The following is a 21352-nucleotide window of genomic DNA, read 5'->3' on the forward strand; positions in this document are numbered from 1 at the left end:
TCTTTCTTCTGCAGGACAGTTTGACTATTAAAACAAGCTACTATTAAAGATAAGATGATTGACCATGTCTTTTGAAATTAGAGGATTTACAGGCTACATGTAAATTGCTTTTGCACAATAGGATAATCATTAGTTCTGGAACCACATAACATTTGTACTTTATTTGGTTTCTTTTTGCAAAAAAAGTGTTTGCTACATTTTACTATACTTTATTTGCAAAACAAATCTTGGTACATTTTACTATACTTTATAATGTAAACAGCTTAGTTTTAGTCAATGTATTGAAGACTCATTGGTGTCCCTCGGCTGTTTTCCACTCTCCTGTCGGGTTATTGTCTCTTTGACACATTCTCTATTTCCATTCTCAATTTTAGATATTAAACAAATATACCGGTATATATGCAATAGGGAAATGATCATAGTGCAAAGCAGATAGGAAATATTGTCATTTCTTTGTTTCTTGAAAGTATACAGTGTGTTATTTCAGGATTAATCCCAACATTAAAGGCACAGTTTATTGTACTGGAGTGGCTGGAGGTGGGATAGAGGAATGGAATTTTGTTCACAATCAGTACAAAATTGCCACTGTGGTTTCAGAAAAGTCCCTTCTTCAGTCTGCCCTGTCATGTACCAAAGAAGCATGGATTTTAAACAAGTAGGTCATTTATTGAGAGACCTAATACAACATAAAACACGGCTGTTCTGTGAAACACAAACACTCTGAAATAGCACAGTAAATTCAAGAAAAATAGTTTTTAAACTATGGTTTGGTGATTAGTAATAATTATAAATTGAGAGGAAAATTAAACGAATACATCTAGGGTAAAAAGATAATGTATCTGGTACAATTAAAACTGGTCATCTTGCAAAGACTGACCAGGGTATACACTTATGGTAGCTGGGACTTTTGTGTAGCAGTAAAACAAATGCTAAAGGATGTCTATTAAGTTGTGCAAGATATTAGGAATTAATGCTAAGTACAGTTTGAAAATTAATGTTTAATGTTAAACAAACCATTAATTTAGGCTGTATTTTGCCTGTTGCAAAGAACAATTTCTGTCCCTGTCATAATTCTATAGTGTCAGTCCAAATTTTCTGTAATAAAAGCTCATATGAGGTTTGAATTGCTCATATGAGCACAATGTTAGTTTTCTTGGGCACAAATGAACTACAAAACTGCACATATGAGCAACAATGTATGTGATTCACATGTGCTACCTATGTACCAATGTCTGATTTCCTTTCAGATTATTAGAGATGACCTCTGACCCTAATGAGATCAGAAAGCAGGACGCTCCTTATGTTATCATGCAAGTGGCAGATAATTCAGTCGGAAGATATCTGGCTAAAGAATTCTTCTATCAGAACTGGGATTTCATTAGAGATACGTAAGTTTGAGGAGCAATGACATTTTCATAGGTAATACTATTCCACCAAATACATTTTAATATTTCAAAGTTCTTTAATAGTGATATAAGAAAGACTTTATAAGGAGTTTTTTTTTAACAAGATTGATGTATTTTTGGTATAATCAAGATGATACATACACCTCTATGTTTTACTTTTAAAAACTAAACTACTGCGGATTCATATATTTTTGTGGGTATCAAATTTCATATATTGATGAAAACTTGTATGTGTGTGGATATTTGATTTCCTGGATTTGCCAATCTCTTCACGCAAAACCCATTGAAAATTGGCAGTTAGTTGAACATTTGAATTCATGGTTCAACTGTACCCACAAAACCCACAAAAATTGGTATCCAACGAATAATAATGAATCGACAGTATGAATAAAAGGAGATGTGTTGTATATGTCAATGAGAGAGTAACCCAAGACATCTAGAGGCATTTATATCTATTTACCTTATTATATAACTAATGTGACCCCCAAAGACCTATTTTTATATACTTTAAAAGAAAATTCAAATAAAAATGCATTTAAAATGATATTAATTAATTTTGACAGTTAAGTACAATTTTCAGTATACGCCAGACAAAAATCATTGATGTAATAACAGTTTATTTTGTTGTTGTTTTGATATGAAGTTTTGTATGTTTTCAGGTATGCAGGAGGATTTGGTGTTTTTATTAGGTTAGTGCAAGCAATAACCAAGGCATTTAACACTGACTATGAACTAGACCAGGTTTGTTTTATTATATTAATGACTTAAATCTTTTACAAAGTTTGTTGAAGCAATAATCGAGGCAATTGATACTGATTATGAACTAGACCAGCTGGTTTGTTGTAATTTCTTACTAATTTTGTATTAAGAATATATTTATTGCATTTAACACTCATTTCTTGATATTTACATTTTTTTTTTTAATTTTCTGAAAAGTACTAATCTAAGTTTTTTATTTGATAAAAAAAAACCTTAGTTTAATAATTATGGGTTTTTTTTCAGTTAAAAGACTTTTTAGCCTCAGAATCAGACTTAGGTCCTGGAGCAAGAGCATTTGAACAAGCTATTGAAAATACAGAGTCAAACATCAGATGGATGAAAAACAATTATGATGACATCAAGAAATGGCTAAGTGTACGTCCAACACCCAACAAAGTTGATAATGTAAGACTACCAAGATCTTTAATACCAAAAATATACAATTTGACACTGAAACCAGATTTTTATGGAGCTGACCCGTCCACATTCTCAACAGAAGGGAGTGTGAGGATAGAAATGGAGTGTACAGTGGAAACAAATAATATAACACTCCACTCTGTGGATTTAACAATAAATGAATCCACAGTGACAATCAGCAGTTCAGATCATGTTGGAACATTGCCAACAGTGGTTAGTCTGGCAGACGATAAGGATAGAGAGTTCCTTATTGTTAATGTAAATGCAAATTTACAAGCTGGAAAAACATATGTCTTGGAGATATCCTTCACTAGTCCCCTGTCTAATAAAGTTCTGGCTGGACTTTATCTCAGTTCATACAAGAGAGGTGACCAGACTGTGTAAGTTATCTTTAGTTAGAAAAGGAATACCAAACGAACACTTATCATTGAGTATGGTTTCTATAAGGAAAATGTTAAACAATAATGATGTTTACAGTAACGAAGCACCAGCAGACAGACATAGTCAATACAATAAGAGTTGTTTGAGATAAGATTTTGTTTTATGGATTCTTTATCTAGAAAATCAAATAATGCAAAACTGAATTTATGAAAAAAACAATTAAAATAATAATGATCAGTAATGTGTTAAAACTGTTGGGCTTAACACTTAGGTATGAGAAAAAATAGAAAACAACAAATACCTTTAGATTTATAGATATGTATTAAGGTAAAAAAAAATACCTGTCCATTATATTTTCAAGACAACTAAATAATTTTTGTCCAACCCTGAAACATTAATCCCAGGATCAGCTGTAAAACTATACAAGTTGCACACTCTTTGTGTAATTAAAATCGTGGTACTTTGTTGTTTCAGATATCTAGCCACCACACAGTTTGAAGCAACAGATGCCAGGAGAGCTTTTCCATGTTTTGATGAGCCTGAACTTAAGGCCCAGTTCAAGGTGACTTTATTAAGGAAACCAGACAGAGTAAGCTTGAGTAATATGCCACAGGAGAAGACAGGTGTTCCAAGGTAAGATGCAATTACATACTTCTTGTTGTTAATTGCATGGAAGTACTTGACATTGGTGCAAGCATAAGATAGTTTATACTTGCCATTTATCATCTTCCTGTTTGCTACACACCTGTATGTTCTTTGAATTGATACAATGTTTTTGTTACATTTCCTCAGCAACTACACATGTACATAGTCATATAGATATATTGCATCTTTCTCAGCAACTTCAAATCTTAGCCTCCTGAAATTTGAATTAAGTTCAATATTGGTAAAGCTTTTAAGCATGAACTATCACTTCTTTCTATAGTCTGTTCCCTCGGTGTTTTGTATGATATATGTATTTTCTTTAACTCCAAAACTAGAGTGAAGATATGAATAGGTGAGCTACATACCACATCTTATTGTTTATATCTTGGTGTTTATTTTTCTAATTTGCCTTCAAAAGTAGGACTTCAGTGTAGTCTTTGTTATATTATTTTTATACCCCCGCTTTAAAAAAGGGGGGTATACTGTTTTACCTCTGTCTGTCCTTCCGTCCGTCCGTCAGTCAGTCCCATGAATATTTTTCATCGCATTTTTCTCAGGAACTGCAATACAAGGATTTCTGAAATTTGGTTTCAGGGTTTATCTAAGTCAACTATACTGTGTGATGCGTTTTCAGATTGATCACTTGACATCTTCCTGTTTACAGAACACTTGTATGATTTTACACATGATATCCAAGTTGAAAATTTTCGTCACATTTTTCTCAGGAACTACAATACAAGGATTTCTGAAATTTGGTTTCAGGGTTTATCTAAGTCAGCTATACCGTGTGATGCGTTTTCAGATTGATCACTTGACAACTTCCTGTTTACCGAACACTTGTATGATTTTACACATGATAGCCAAGTTGAAAATTTTCGTCACATTTTTCTCAGGAACTACAATAGAAGGATTTTTTGAAATTTTGTTTCAGGTTTTATCTAAGTCAGCTATACCGTGTGATGCGTTTTCAGATTGATCACTTGACAACTTCCTGTTTACCGAACACTTGTATGATTTTACACATGATAGCCAAGTTGAAAATTTTCGTAACATTTTTCTCAGGAACTACAATACAAGGATTTCTGAAATTTGGTATCAGGATTTATATAAGTCAGCTATACCATGTGATGCGTTTTCAGATTGATCACTTGACAACTTCCTGTTTACTGAACACTTGCATATTTTTACACTATTAATGTTATCCACTTGCGGCGGGGGTATCATCAGTGAGCAGTAGCTCGCAGTTTCACTTGTTTAATCAGATTGGAGAATTAGACTTCTCAGATAGTTATTTTAAGTTTAATACTGTTATGAAGTTTCCATTTCATTCACACATAACCTATAAATAACAGGCTATTATTTCAACTTGGAATTATTTTTAATTATGGAATTTGCATTATTTCTTGTACTTGTTTAATAGATTCCATGTTTCTTCTGTATCATTTTGAGCGGTGCATAACATTTTCCATACAATCAATGTATTTCATAATAGAAAGTGTTGTGCGCAGCACACAACATTAAAATGTAGAATAATGATGAAATTTATTAAAATTTCAAGCACAAGAAATTATGCAAGTTCCATAATTAAAAATAGTTCCAAGTTTAAATACTAGCCTGTTAGAAGTGTTATATGAAAAATTACTACAAAAAAAGATCAAAATAAAATTTGAGAAAATATTGATATATATCTCTGTATTTTCTGTTAGGTTCTCATTGTATTGTAAAGTTTAATTTTCTAAATTTACTGAAACAAATTGCAATGTAGAGCAGTGATTTCTTTTAGCAAATATAAAGATGTTCTGAAAGAATTTTGTATGAGGCTGACTAAGTGAATTTTAAATGTGCTAGAGCATATGATATAAAAATCTTAATTTATTGTCATTTACAGTGCAGATGGGTTTGTAGCCGATGAATATGCCTTGTCACCAAACATGTCTACCTATCTACTAGCCATTATTGTATGTGATTTCCAGTATACACAAACTACAACTAAAAATGGTATAAAAGTAAGTTTATATATAGAGATCAAGGCCTTCTAATATCATAGCTTTAGTGCATACAGTAAACCATATTGTAATAAAATATCCTTAGGATGGGGTCTGTCAAAATTAACAGGTGCAGAAAGACAAATAATACCATGCATGATTAAAAAAAACAAGACAAAGAATAAAACATTAGATAAAAAAACACTAGACAAAATACTAAAATTTAGAAAATAGAGAAAGGATTTCAAGGAATTTTTTTAATTACTGTAAACATACTTGTTGTTGCAAATTTTGGTAGTAGGAAGAAAAAGGGAATACAAATTCATCTTTTTGATATAAATGGTAGTATATAGATAAAAACATGAATTGGGAGTTTGAACAAGTTACTGCATATTGAATGTGTCACATTTAAAATGTGGGAATTTTGTTTGTTTGATGGCAATGGTATGAAGGCAACAGAAATATTGAACAATGAGATTGTAATATACATTAAATGTAGAGCATGAATTACAATGAATATTGTGAAATAATATTTTGTATTGATTTTAGTATAGAGCTTGGTCTACACCAGAAACGTTGAACCAGACTGAATTAGCATTAAAAACTGGAGCTGACACCTTATCTCTCTATGAAGATTTCTTTGGAGTTCCATTTCCAATACAAAAACAAGGTTAGATACTGAAACAAAAGTATAGAATAATAACCAGATTTCGTTAATTTTTATTTTATAGAAAATGTGATTGTCCTAAATCTTATGCTTACATAAAATCAGGAAACCAAATTTTAATCCTACTATTAAGCTGTCACTAATATTTTATGAAACTTCATTGAATTTGAAATATAGGTCAAGTTTGTAGGGTATGCAATCAATATCTTAAAGGGACTGTTTTGATAGCTATAACCACTAAAATATGAATGCAAGCACTACCCTTGTGTGATTACAATTTCTTTGACTAAGGTTAACTGTTGAATTAAAATTTTGTAGATGAATGACCGCTGTAAAATCTAGGTTAAAAAGGAAGGATAATATGAATCAATAATAAGGTTCTTATTCTATTCATTGAAAGATGGGTATCTCAGCTGTAATATAATTTCATTTATACCTATTACTGTCAGAACAGTAGAAGTCTCCTTGAACACTGACGATTCTAATATAACATACCAATAAAACAGTAGATGTCTTCTAAAGAACACTAACAAGTCTCATATACCATACCACAAGAAACAATAGATGTCTCCAAATAAATGCTACCAATTCTCATATACCATACCACATAGAAATGTAAAGTCTTCTAAAGTACATTAATAAGTCTCATGTACCATACCACATAGAACAAGTAGAAGTCTCCACCCAGAACCTAAACAAGTCTCATATACCATACCACGAGAACAGTTGATGTGTCCTTATAGACAATAACTAGTCTCATGCATCATACCACATTTATCTATACTACTATAGATAATTAGAACAGAAAAGGAAATGTTCAACTAGGATGGAACATTTATCCTGCCGTACTGGATACTTGATATCATACGCAAAACTTTATAATAACTATTCTAATTTTATTAACAAACTAATATACTAGACACTATTGTATACACAGTATACTAATATCATATTCACAATCATTTCTAAATCTATTATACTGAATACATAAGAAAATAATAATAAATGTATCATTTGGCTTTCTAGGGGGCTACTCGTTAAAACTTACAATAAAACAAAATAAAAATAACCAAATGCAAAAACACTACCTACTCAAAATAATTTTAAATTAATTAAAAAGTAAATGTCTAAATTGTGCAATTTTAAGAACCTGCAGTAGAGCCCTGACAGGTGAAAAAATTAATTTTAGAAACCTGACTGGTAGAGCCCAGACAGGTATAAATTTGAAAAATGAGAATACCTGCGGTAGATCCCAGCAGGTACTTTTAGAACCTGAGTGGTAGAGCCCAGACAAGTATGAATTTTGAAAACTGAGAATTCCTGCGGTAGATCCCAGCAGGTACTTTTAGAACCTGAGTGGTAGAGCCCAGACAAGTATGAATTTTGAAAACTGAGAATTCCTGCGGTAGATCCCAGCAGGTACTTTTAGAACCTGAGTGGTAGAGCCCAGACAAGTATGAATTTTGAAAACTGAGAATTCCTGCGGTAGATCCCAGCAGGTACTTTTAGAACCTGAGTGGTAGAGCCCAGACAAGTATGAATTTTGAAAACTGAGAATTCCTGCGGTAGATCCCAACAGGTACTATTAGAACCTGACTGGTAGAGCCCAGACAAGTATATCAGAAAAAATATTAGCAAAAAATATATTTTGATTTTAGATATGATAGCTATTCCTGATTTTGCTGCTGGAGCTATGGAGAACTGGGGGCTTGTTACATACAGGGAGACAGCCATGTTGTTTGATCCAGATGTATCCTCTGCCAGCAACAAACAAAGAGTTGTAGTGGTGATAACTCATGAACTTGCTCATCAGGTAATGTGGTAAAAACTCACAAGTTATCTCATCCAGTTAAATAATGTTTAAATTAATCGAAACATTTGAAGATTAATTATAATTTTATTAAACTGGTGATATAGATTTCACATGAGAGAACAGCCAGGTGGCGCTGTCCAAGGTCATACTTCAGAGCTTTGAGGATCTAATTGTATTTTAGGGTGGGTACAATTTCACAAGAAATTCCCAAGTGGTGGGCATGTGAAATCTATATCACCAGTTTAATAAAATTATAATTAATCTTCAAATGTTTCGATTAATTTAAACATTTTATTAAACTGGTGATATAGACGATTTCCCATGAGATTTTAGAGCACAACTAGATCATCAATCCACGTTGAATTGAAAAACCTTCTTTAGGCTATGTTAATACCAAATATTTCAAGTAATATATCTTTTAATAAACATATATACATTTGTACATTAATGCATCATGATTATAACATAAATATCATAAAACACCATATTACATTTAGTTACTTGATGGTAAAATTTTCTGAGCAAAATTATTTTCAGTTTCAATAATTATTGTTTTATTATAAAATTTTTGAAATGTTTTTGCAGATTGCCACCCTGCACTTTTCATAATAGTGTCTATTTTAAGTCCTTGACTTAATGCTGCTGACGTTGATGCTGAACGACAGCTATGTGGCCCAAAACATTCAATGTTTATTCCAGAACTTTTCATAACAGTTTTTACCCATCTAGCAATTGTACTTTTCGTGACAGATTTGTATGGTTTAATTGTAGAAATAAATACTTTTTGTTCATTATTTCTGAGAGTTTCTGTTTTCCTTACATACTCCTCATAAGTTCTCAAAATACACAATTTTTCATTGATAATATATCTATCAAATACTAAAGGTTTCATATGTACACCAGGTTTAGTTTGTTTTAACAATTCACTAACATAAGCAACCATTGTGTCTCCTTCAATTTGAACATTATCTAATTCTAATTTATATATAGTTTGACATCTTTGTCCACTCAATAACATAAACAACATAGCTAGTTTTTGTGATAACTCTAATAAAGACAACTGTTCATTGTCCGATATTTTATCCAAATATGTTAATACTTTGTTAACATCCCAAATTTTACTATATTTTGGTAAACTAGGTTTTTTAGTGAAAACACCTTTCATAAACCTTTTAACTAAAGTTTCTTTACCAATACTTCTATTACTAACTAAACTACACAATGCTGAAATAGCCGATTTAGCAGTATTTATACCACTGTAACCTACATTCTGTTCAAATAAGGTATTTAAAAACTCAAGTATCACTTCGGTAGGGGGATCAAACAAATTAATTTCCCTTTCACTTGAAAATAGTTTCCATTTCTTGAGATATGATTTATATTGTTGTGATGTACTAGATCTCCATGATTGTAGAATGATGTCGGCAACATTGTTTGAAACTCCTTTACTTTGGAGATGTTCCCTGACACACAAAAAATCCCAAGTTGAAGATTTTTCACTGGATGTAGTTTTTGTAGATTTCCTGGAAATATTAAACTTTTTTGTGGTAGTAAGTATGGTTGTTGACAAGTCTGTTGTAGAAGAATTGGAAACCATACTTGAGTTGTCCAAATTGGTGCTACAATCAATGCTTTGTTGACTTTGTCTGTAATTAACTTCTGCAGCACTTTTCCCAGAAGACTGAAAGGAGGAAAAATATAATAAACATCAGAACTTGTCCATGAAAAAGTAAAAGCATCAATAGCCATTGCATTTACATCTGGCAAAAAAGACACATACCGTTGTTTTTGTTTATTTAAGCCAGATGCAAACAAATCAACTGTTATTTTGTCAAACACTTGTTCAATTATCTCAAAAACCTCTGGTTTTAACATCCACTCCATATCCTCATTAAGTTTTCTAGACAATTTGTCAGCTGTAACATTGTCTTTCCCTGGAATATGTGCAACACTTAGCCAAATATTCCTATCAACACACCAGTGCCAAATCTCTTTAGTAAGATTATGTAAAGAAGGTATACGTCCCCCAAAATTGTGTATATAAGATAATGCCACTGTGTTATCAACATACAAACGTATATGTGTATCATGAAGCATATGTCCTAATGATTGCAATGTTAATAAAGCTACTTTCAATTCTAAAAAATTGATATGTTCAAAAATTTCATCATGAGTCCAAAACCCATTATCAGTCAATTGGTAGGTTTTATTAAAACCACCCCAACCAGTCTTACTAGCGTCACTATAAAAAATAACTGATGGTTGTGAAATAGTCATCGACTTGCAGCTGGACATAATATTATCAATCCACCAATGAAGTAATTCTTTACTTTTAATATCCAACTCAATAATGGCATCAAAATTGTTTTGATTACCTTTCAAGGACTTATCTTTAAAATGTTCTAAATCCTTGAAATACAAAGGAGCATATTTCACCCCTGGTTCACTAGCTACCATTTTCCCTATTACTCGTGCTAAATCTCTAATTGTTACTTTCTTTTGATAGAGAAGCAGTTTACATTGTTCTATTAAACTCTTTTTCCTTTCAGGAGTTAACTGTAAAGTCATATTTAATGTGTTTATAATGAACCCTAGGAAAACAATTTCTTGAGTAGGTAAAAATATTGATTTTTCAGGATGAATTGTAAATCCTAATCCATCTAGTAAAGTAACAGTATCTTCAATATTTTTCAAACACTCATGATATGTATCACCCAATAACAAACTGTCATCAATATAAGGCACATTGACGTGTCCCATTTCACGTAATTTTCCATAAACAGGTTTCAACAATTTGGTAAAAACCCTTGGGCTACTCGATAACCCTTGTGGAAGTACTTTGAATTGGTAATGATCATTTTTCCACCTAAATCTTAGATATTTTTTATCACTTTCTTGTATTGGTACACTATAATACGCATCTTTCAAGTCAACTGAAGCCATAAATTGGTTTAATTTAATGTTGTTAATAGCAGTATGCAGAGTTTCCATTTTAAAATGTTTTTTGACAACATTATCATTGAAAGATTTGAGATTTAAAATTACTCTAACACTACCATCCTTTTTTGGTCTAATAAAAATGTTAGAATAATATCCATGAGTATCATTACATGTATTTGACACTTTTTCAATAATTTCTTTCCTTAAAAACTTTTCAATCTCTTTCTGAATTAAATCACTTTCGTGTTCATTAAATTCAATTGTTTTTGGAATAGTATTTTGAAATGGTATATTGTCTAGTTCAATAGTATAACCAGTTAAAACATTTCTTATCCACTTATCCAAAGTTAGTAAATTCCAATTTTGAATGAATACTGAAATCTGTCCTCCAATAAAATTATCTGGAGTATTGTAAAACTTGAACATACAAGTACTTACAGATACATTTAATGTATTGTCTTTGGTTTCTTCAGTTTCTTTTTGTTTTTTGCCCAGAATTTGTCCTTTGGCCAGAATTTGTCTTTTGGCCAGTTTTTGTCTTTTGCTGGACCCCAATGACTGTCCTTTGACCAATTGTGCTTTCTTTTCCCTAAAAAAACACCTCCTGATTCCATAGATAACTTGTCTGACCTTTTGTCATCTTTGTCCAATTTGTCCACCTTTTCATCCAGGTTGTCACCGAACAAAAATTCTGTAACAGGTGTGTCTACTTCACACAATTTCCTGTATTTCACTGGGACTATAGGCCTTATCATCTGCTTTCTTTTTCTGTTTGCCGTACATATCCCATGAGTTAAAACTTTAAACAAGTCTTTGAATATGGGTTTGGTTTCACTCATGTCCCCTTTTGTCTTAATAATATTCAAAGCCTTGAGTACCATGACCAATGCTGAACTACATGTCTGAGTCACCTTTTGCATCGCCACATCTCCTTCTCGTTTGGTTTTTAGCACCTTCCATAATTCTCTGTTTACCAGAGGTACCTAAAAAATCAATTGAGCATTCATAAATGCTTGACCATTTTATCATGATAATAGAATATAGTACCGTTGAATAAAAATGACCTTCAATCTCAAAAACATTATCGTTCAATTATAAATATACTTTTTGCTTTATTTTGCTTTAATCTTAACTATACTTATATCTAAAGCAATATAATATATAACCTGAAAATATACCTTTATCTTTTTGCAATTTTCAGGCACCAAATACTTGTCTGCTAACTTTTGATACTCCTCGTCTTTCAACGGTTTCTCTATAGCTGTTTCAGCAAGTTTTGCCATAGCACTATCTATCTCAGGACCAAACTTTTTGTCCTCTTGGTACTCTTTCTCTAACTCTAGAAAGAAGTCTTCGTCTACTTCATCCAACATTTGATCAAGAGAACAACCAACATCTTGGTCATCTTGTTCCTCCTCAGACTCCATATCATCATCTGATATGTCTGACAATTCAGGAATGTCACTGACACTAACAGTTACTGTCCTATCGGACTCTTTTTGTGAATGAGTTTTAGTTTTATTCGACTCTTTTCCACTAACTTTGTCTTGCAATTGCAAAATGTTCACGGCTAAATTAGCCATTATTTCTGTTTGGGACTTTTCCATACTTGAAAACTTGTTCATCATGTCCTTCATTGTAGGACTGTTATTGTTTTCATGATCGTTAGTTTCACTTTCGCTTTCCGGGTTCCCGGACATGCGTAGAATTGCACTTCCCTCGGGCATGCGCATTGCATCCGAACTTCTATTTATACTTATAGTGTTCATATCGGTATCGTGGTTTCCCACTGTTTCAGAAACCTTTCCTGATTTTATTTTATATATCTCTTTCGTTCGACGTTTTACCATTTCGGCAAAATTGTTCCTTTCGGACGTCGAATTACCAATATTACTATCCGCCATTTTGATGACCACTTTGGTCAATATAGCAGTGTTAATCTATTAAATCCACACGGTTTTTTAAACCATCACACAAAAATTACGGAATATCCATCAATCAAAATTGTTAATAAATAAAGAGAAAAATACAGTAAGTCCAACAAAAATATATAACGGATAAAAATGTCAAAAAACTAATCAAGCTCATAAAATTGCACGTACGACCTCGGACAACAACGTGACCGCAAAATGACCTTGGACAGCGCCACCTGGCTGTTCTCTCATGGGAAATCGTCTATATCACCAGTTTAATAAAATGATAATTCATGAACTAGCTCATAAAAAACCTGATCAATTGCATGAAAATTGGCAGATTTATATCAGCAATTTTGGTTTACTATGGATTCATTTATTTTTGTGGGTACCAATTTTCGTTGATTGAGGAAAATTTTCATTTTTATGGATATTTGATTTCTTGTTTTTTTCAAAGTCTGCATACATTTTCATACAACATTTGTAATTCGCTAGACATTGAAATTTGTGGTTCCCAGGTAACCATGGAATCCACGAAAATTGGTATCCAAGGAATAATACTGAATCTATAGTATCCACTAAAAAATTCATAAAATCAAAACTTTACAAAAAATAACCTACCATACAATAATGTCCAATTTGCCTTTTCAGAATCTAAAAGACTATGGGTAATCTCATTGTTTGTACACCAAAATGAAAATAATGTTACGTCATTGGTTGAATTTCCATTGTTTAGAACATTTTAAACCAATCACATTTTGGTGTACATTTTTGAAAATATTACCCAGATTGCATTCGATTCTGAATAAGCTAATTTATTGACATTATTTACTATGTTAGAATGTCTTCATTTACTTTTCTCCATTTAACAGAAAAGAAAAATTATACTACATGCAGTAAGTTTACATGAAAAAATATGTTGTCTTCCTTTCACTTTTGTATATCATCATACCTTTTTTGTGAAATTTGATCCTGAAGGACAAATTCACTAGACAATCTTTGATATTTCTTGGTTTCTTTTATAGTGGTTTGGTGACTTAGTTACAATGGAATGGTGGGATGACCTTTGGTTAAATGAAGGGTTCGCCACATACGTTGAGAACTTTGGAACAGATCGTTTGTATCCTGACTGGAGAATGGTAAGGAAAAGTAGTCAGAGAGAGAAAATAAATGCATAAACATTGTATTCTATGTCGGGGATATCAAATGAAATTGACAGAAAACAACGTCAAATTAAACATTTAAAATCTGTCAGACGTTGTCTGTGTTTTTTTAATTGATTCCATGAAAATTAGTGATGTTGTCCATTCAAAATGAACGTTACAAACAATGTTACATTAGAATTGAGTATTCTATAGCCAGAATAAAAAAAATGGCAGCACAGTGGGTACCCTTCACTCATACTAAATTAAGTTAGTTTGATTCTTTGCCAATTTATTTATTCTACTTTAATGGTCTATTTTTGTTTTCAGTTTGATCAGTTTTCTGTGGATGTGGTGCAGGATGCTTTTTCTTTTGACGGTCTTGTGACATCACATCCTATCTATGTCCCAGTATCTAACCCAGCAGAAATAAATGAAATATTTGATACTATTTCATATTCCAAGGTAAAGTGTGACATAAAATATATTTAATAACAGTATCAGTCAAATAAAATTTATTTTGTTTAAAAATTCAATTTATTCTTTTAATTGAAATATCTTTTGATTGCAAAGGTTTAATACTAATATTATTCACCTTATTGCTGGACATCACAAAAGTTCCTGTAAAATTTTGATGTCATAATAGAAAATATCTGACACCACAATGGAAAAGTATTGTTGTATGATGTCAAAAGTTCAAGCAGGACAGATTTCCAAATAGTGATAAGGTGTATTCAATGATTTAAGTTGTTGCACAACCTTGTTATTAGTACTGATATTTATAATTAGCATTTACAAATGTTTTTACTTATGAAGCAGATTCAGTAATGTAATCTTATTCTTTTCTATCTTACAGGGAGGTGCTATAATTAGAATGATGAGGTTCTTCCTTGGAGATAATACTTTTGCCAAAGGATTAACAGTAAGTTCAGTTTGATCTTAGATGATTCAATTATTAGAACTGAGGAGAAGGGACATTTTGGGGTTTTGCTGGCCTTGTATAGTTACTGTAGATCCTAACACTGTACAATACCATTACTAATCACATGTTTTAAGCTACAGTGCAAAGGCTTTCACAAAATATGAATTGGCATCATGAAAATGTCATTAAAGAGATTTTTCTGTAAGCTGAATAAGCACAGAGAAAGGTTGTGTTTTCTTATTTCTAAGCATGTACAAGTCAAAAAGTTAAAAATTGTACTTAATTTTGCCAGTTGTCTGAAATTACAGTCATTTATTGACTGTTTAAGCCATGAATATGGTATATTTTCAACAACATAAAAAAAAAAAAATGGTCTAAGTGGACATAAGTAAAGTTATATGACCACAAAGGACAAAAACACTTTTTTTAGCTACATGGTATTTGTTTATTAGGTTAACTTGTTTCGCCAGCAAGAAAAGTAAGATTAAATTCTTCTGTTTGAAGTCAACAATTATTCAAGTGAGATGTAATTTTTTGCTGGAGCAAGGATGAAATTTCTTTAACATTGTAAAAACAATTGATTTTTTATTTTTTTTTATCATTTTAGACCTATCCAAAGGACAGACAATTTAGTAATGCTTTCCATGATAATTTGTTGTTATTTATCATTTTAGGCTTATCTAAAGGACAGACAATTTTGTAATGCTTTTCAGGATAATTTGTTGTTATTTATCATTTTAGGCTTATCTGAAAGACAGACAATTTAGTAATGCTTTCCATGATAATTTGTTGTTATTTATCATTTTAGGCTTATCTGAACAATTTAGTAATGCTTTTCATGATAATTTGTTATTTATCATTTTAGGCTTATCTAAAGGACCGACAATTTAGTAATGCTTTTCATGATGATTTGTGGAATGCCATGACCAAGGTAAACAACTATGTAAGATAGGTGGTTAAACGTTTAAATCATGTAACACTACATTGGAGGTAAAAAAAAACCAATATAATTCCTAACATGCTTAAGAAAGATAATCATACACTGCAAAGTTTTTGGGCAGAACCATGTACATGTACAATGTACATTCAAGTATTGAATCAGGTTCCTTACCTGGAAAAAAAAAGAATAAAATAACAAAAATTTATCTCTCCAGTGGTTCTTTCATATTTTTGTCAGTTCTATGAATTCCCTTCTTTTGGCACCATTGTCCCTGGCTCTATTTCTAATACATATGCATTCCTAGATAACCTGTTGTGATTAAATAACTGGTATCTTTAAATTGCAGCAAGCAGGAATGGATGGCAATCCACTAGATGTCAAGGATATAATGGACACATGGATTCTACAAATGAACTATCCTGTTGTCAAGGTTACAAGATCAAATGGAAAGTTGCATTTGGAACAGAAGAGATTTTTGTTTAATCCATCATCTACTGACCCAGGCAAATACCCGTCGCCATACAAGTAAACAAATTAATCTTCATTTTTGAAAGACTGTTAGAAATGGGATAAAGTTTTTATATGCAATCTGATATATCTTTCCAAAATTTAAGGCAAAAATTACAGCATACAGCGGATGCTTCTTTTTTAGTTAGTGAATTAAAAGTCTTTTATGTCTGCTTTTCTTGTAGGAAAACAAACAAGATTACCCCTTATAATACTGCACAGTTGGAATGTTGTATATTTAAGCATGCCGAAAAAAAGAATGAAAAAATTTGTAGGACACATCAAAATGCTTGGAAGTTGTTTGTTAGATATTGATTATCCTTTTTCTTGTTCAACCAGACATTTATCAATTTTAATCTGAAGTGAACTGAAAATATATGTAGAAGTTATATCAAAGTTTACCTTATTTTAGATAAAGTTGATGGTTTTACTTTTGAGTCCTATAAACTTGAACTTTTAGTTCCTCCACATGTTTCAAACTTATATTATTTGTTTGCAGTTACACATGGAAGATACCATTTACCTACACAACAAGTGAAACTTTACAGTTCAACCAGAGTTACAAAGATGTAAAGTGGTTTGATTTACAATCAGAAATGGGTATGTTGGAAGGTGTACTCTAAAAACATCCAGTGATTTGCTTTTGCGCCAATTGGCATTTTTTTTGTGCCAATCAAAATTTTCATTTGCGGCACAAACAATATTTCATTTGCACCAAAAAGAAAACCTTTCATTTTGGCCAAATATTACAGGTAAATACAGATAGATATAGATAGGTATATAGTTTAGAAAACAGATGATTTTTCGAAACAGAGATTTTTTGTTTGCATCATAAAACATATACATCAAACATCAGTCGTCATTAAACCATACAAGTTATGTTAAAACCTTGATAAAACATAGTTCTGCTATAAATGAACGTGGTCATCAAACCGAAAAAATGAAACCTTAAAGAAAGCACTATACGCTGGAGTAAAATTGCGAGAAAGTTTTAAGCATTATACACAATAGCAAAGTTATAAGTCTATCCAAAAAAAGTTCTTATTCTTAATTTGCTTTTTTTTTTGAGTACAACTAAATGACTTGTTTCCATTTTTCAAAACATGATAACCTATATGTGTGACAATAAAAAACAATGCAGACTTATTGATAATTCTTGTATGGTTTGCATATCTAAAGTAACTTTCAACTGATTTGTCATTAACCTTTCAGTTTGTAAATTCTTTAAAAAATCAGACCTTCCTTCCCATATCATTGAAAATGTTACTTAAAAATATTTCCCAAAATACTTTTTAAATCAATTATCAATGATTATGAGAATGTACCATTTATTAAATCTGCATATGTATTCACAAATTATTAAAATTGATAGTTAATATTCCTAAAATTAAAAAACCAAATAAAACTTCATTGAAAATGTAAGATACAGGAGCATGTAGTAGAAGAATATAACTTATTTCTGAAGACTTGTACTTTTCAGATATACCTACAACCAGTAGTGGATGGATTGTGGGTAATGTACAGCAATATGGCTACTACAGAGTAAATTATGATGATGAAAACTGGCAGGCATTGATAGAACAACTTAAAACAGATCATTTGGTAGGTACAAGGAAATCATGTGATCAAGAATCATGAGAATTAACAGGTATTGATAGAAGAATTAATAAAAAATCATATGGTAAGTCAAGGGTCACAAAACCTGGAAAGCAATTATGGAACAACTGTAGTGTGACATAACCATCGGTTGAGGAAAAAATCTAAAACAACTTTCTTGTGAGCTACTGACAAAAATATAGTGTTAAGGATTAAGCTGTTTAAATCATGATTAAAAAGAGCAAAACTGCAAAAATGAATAGATGTGATACAAATTCAAACCATGAGAAACAACCACTGACCTGATCAAGTGACTGACAATAAATTATTTTATATCACAGATTGAAATAAGATTTGAAAATATGTGAAATTGGTATTATTCTATATCTGAGCTGCGTCGGATAGAAATCGACCTTATGTAAGTGAACATGAATATGTACATGAATAATAGTCTGATTTATTTTTGAGCATTCATTTACGAAATACAAAGAAATAAAAGATGAAGTTTTGTTCGTTTTGTAGCATTTCATTAACAATTCAACTTGCAAACAATCCGTTGAATTTGTTTTCAAAACCTAAATAGGTTAATAGATGCATTGATGTTGATTTGCAGAAGGTGGATTTCTATCCGTCTCAGCTCATATGGAAAAATTATAGTTTGTTTACGTCAGACAAGACAAACATATAACAATTTTATTTTTAGAGTATCCATGTTATAAATAGAGGTCAAATAATAAATGATGTGTGGTCCCTTTCAAAGTAAGTATAACAATAATAATCAGCACAAATATTTAGAATTATCCAAGGAAATTATATGATGGTTGGTTATAAAAGGGAATTATATGTCTTGAAGAAACTACTTCAATTTGAGTTTTGGGAAAGGAAAAAGATCTTCAGGGGAGGATTATTTGGCTCTAAAATTTAACTGAATGTAAAAAAATTATATAATACCTCTATAAATAACTGTTTGTTTAACCTCAGAATAGAACCTTTATGAAGATATAAGAATTAGATGATAAAGTGCATAATGACACTGTTTGAATTTTTCATAAACTGAGTCAAATATATGTGTTTGCTTCAGGTTAAAGTAATCACATAAAACTAACATTTTGGCTAAATTTATATAAAGCACATGCCTCATCTAAAAAAAAAATTGATGGCAAATACATGAGATTTTATTTGAATTTGCAAATTTAGTAAATTTACTTTCATTTCATTTCAAAAATATGTCATTACAAGAGTATACATGACTAATTTTGAGTACAATAACTTACAGATCAGGTGATGTTGGCACTCTTACAGCTCTACAAGTTGTAGATTATCTAAGTGAAGAGTTGGATTATGTCCCTTGGTATGCTGCAACATTTGAATTATCTTATGTAAAGAAAATGCTGACAAGGACAGCTATATATGGAAACTTCCAGGTATGTAGCTTTTAATGAAGTCACCAGATGACATATGGTTTGCTTTATATGTAGAGTATTTATTAATATTTTGGTGAAATTTTAAGCTTGAGATTAAATACAATTATGGTAACTTCTCTGAAAAGGATAACCAAATTAATATAGTTCAACTATTTCTATAAAAGCATAATGAAACCAACTCCTTTTTAAATTGAGTAAATATTCAACACTTGAATGATATAAACAGATTGCCAACAGCGCTTAAAGAATCGATAAGCATACAGTTCTTCTTGAAATGTTAAAAGCTTAAACTATCTTTTTTAATTTATTTATACATTTATGGCAGAAATTGACATGAAAAAAAATGTTTCATATTCCAATAATGTAAAATTGTGAATACAACATTTTTTTTCAGAAATATATGAGTAATCTTTTAGGGAAAGCATTTGATCATTATGGTTTAGATAATACTGGTGCTACTCACATTGAAGCGTAAGTTTGATATACAGATATACTTCAAATCTACATCTATGTTTTAACCTTTTTAATTAAGGTCAATTTTTCATTTTCTATGAGTAAGACATTGAATATATTTCATTGATTAACCTCAAATATTGTGATTTGATCAGTTTCTCACTTACTGTAATTATTAGTATTAGAATCATTACAAGATGTAACATTGATTTTTCATGGTACATTTATCAATCAGAAGTTTTTATGATACAGGCAGTAAGACTGATATGTCAAAGACTTAACAAAACATTATTTAGTAATAATTAATCAAGTATGTGTCCAGTCTTCTTTATTTTATTATCACAATAGTCTATTTGCCCACTAAATTACACTGGTTTGACACAAGTTATTTCCCTTTGCAAATGTAGACCGTTCTCTGTTGCACAGAATGAGATGCTGCCCATGCAAAGCATGATAAAATGAAAGTGACATTTAAGCAATAATAACAATTTTGAATTAAAAAAAAAACCTATTTAAAGATTTGAAAAACTTAATATTGCATACATAATGCACAGAACAATTTGATTTTCCCACTAGTTCTTCAATAATTGAAAATGTGAGTCTCTAGTAAGGGGAACAACTTGCACAATAGATCTCTAATTACATGGTCAGTTATGGAATTTGAAGAAATAGACTTTGTAAAAATTGTTAAAAATTTATCTGAGATTACTTCACAATGCAGAAAATGTCTGTTCAAAATATAAAATTGTACTTATTGGATAGAAAGATGCTTTACCTTCAGAACTGTAAATATTTATGATTTTTGTTCTATAGATATGCCAGATCCCTGTTAGCCCACCAAGCTTGTAATTATGACATTGTTGGTTGTACAACCGAGGCTCTAACTATGTACAACAATTGGATGACTGATCCTGAAACCTACAGGTAAGTATTGACACCTTTTAAAACCACATAAATGTCTGTTTACACAAGTTATTGCTGGGCATGATGTAGTTCCCTTTCCATGTTTCAGTCTATACTTGGTCTCTTTTTTTGTTTGTGTCCATGCTTATTCCCTTATATTGTTTAGTCCATTCTAAAATTCTTTTGTTTTTTCAGTCCTTACTTGTCTGTATCCTTTTTTATGGTCCAGTTATTTCTTTGATTTCCTATAGACCTTGTCTAGACTTAATAATTCAAGTAAAATACCACTTTTCTGATTATACATTTAATAAAATAGAGAATAGAAATGGGGAATGTGTCAAAGAGACAACAACTGGACCAAAGAGCAGACAACAGCTGAAGGCCACCAATTAGTCTTCAATACAGATAGAAAATCCTTGACCCGGAGGCGTGCTTCTGCTGGCCCCTCAACAAAAATGTGTACTAGTTCAGTGATAATGGTCGTCATACTAAACTCCGAAATATATAAAAGAAATTAAAATTAAAAATCATACAAGACT

At 31.2% G+C, this 21352-nt stretch overlaps 2 protein-coding genes across 2 annotated transcripts in view; one reads left to right on the forward strand and one right to left on the reverse strand.

Moving 5' to 3' along the window:
* Positions 1–21352, forward strand: part of LOC139512823 (uncharacterized) — a 102194-nt gene that overhangs the window by 37845 nt on the left and 42997 nt on the right. The window contains exons 18-36 of the mRNA XM_071300752.1: positions 488–655; positions 1248–1388; positions 2066–2147; positions 2409–2962; positions 3438–3596; positions 5497–5614; positions 6143–6263; positions 7919–8073; positions 13952–14065; positions 14399–14533; positions 14925–14990; positions 15856–15921; positions 16277–16455; positions 16937–17037; positions 17918–18039; positions 18737–18792; positions 19310–19457; positions 19852–19928; positions 20724–20834. Of these exons, the coding sequence (XP_071156853.1) occupies positions 488–655; positions 1248–1388; positions 2066–2147; positions 2409–2962; positions 3438–3596; positions 5497–5614; positions 6143–6263; positions 7919–8073; positions 13952–14065; positions 14399–14533; positions 14925–14990; positions 15856–15921; positions 16277–16455; positions 16937–17037; positions 17918–18039; positions 18737–18792; positions 19310–19457; positions 19852–19928; positions 20724–20834 (2673 nt within the window). The remainder of the gene's footprint in view (positions 1–487; positions 656–1247; positions 1389–2065; positions 2148–2408; positions 2963–3437; positions 3597–5496; positions 5615–6142; positions 6264–7918; positions 8074–13951; positions 14066–14398; positions 14534–14924; positions 14991–15855; positions 15922–16276; positions 16456–16936; positions 17038–17917; positions 18040–18736; positions 18793–19309; positions 19458–19851; positions 19929–20723; positions 20835–21352) is intronic.
* LOC139512822 (uncharacterized) lies at positions 8474–13164 on the reverse strand. The gene is made up of 3 exons (XM_071300751.1): positions 12192–13164; positions 11452–11996; positions 8474–9754 (listed from the first exon to the last, which is right to left on the reverse strand). Exons 1-2 carry the CDS (start codon positions 12915–12917, stop codon positions 11460–11462), a joined length of 1263 nt encoding a protein of 420 aa, XP_071156852.1. The 5' UTR covers positions 12918–13164; the 3' UTR covers positions 8474–9754; positions 11452–11459.

The sequence above is a fragment of the Mytilus edulis genome, chromosome 2 (assembly GCF_963676685.1).
Source record: "Mytilus edulis chromosome 2, xbMytEdul2.2, whole genome shotgun sequence".
Taxonomy (NCBI): Eukaryota; Metazoa; Mollusca; class Bivalvia; order Mytilida; family Mytilidae; genus Mytilus; species Mytilus edulis.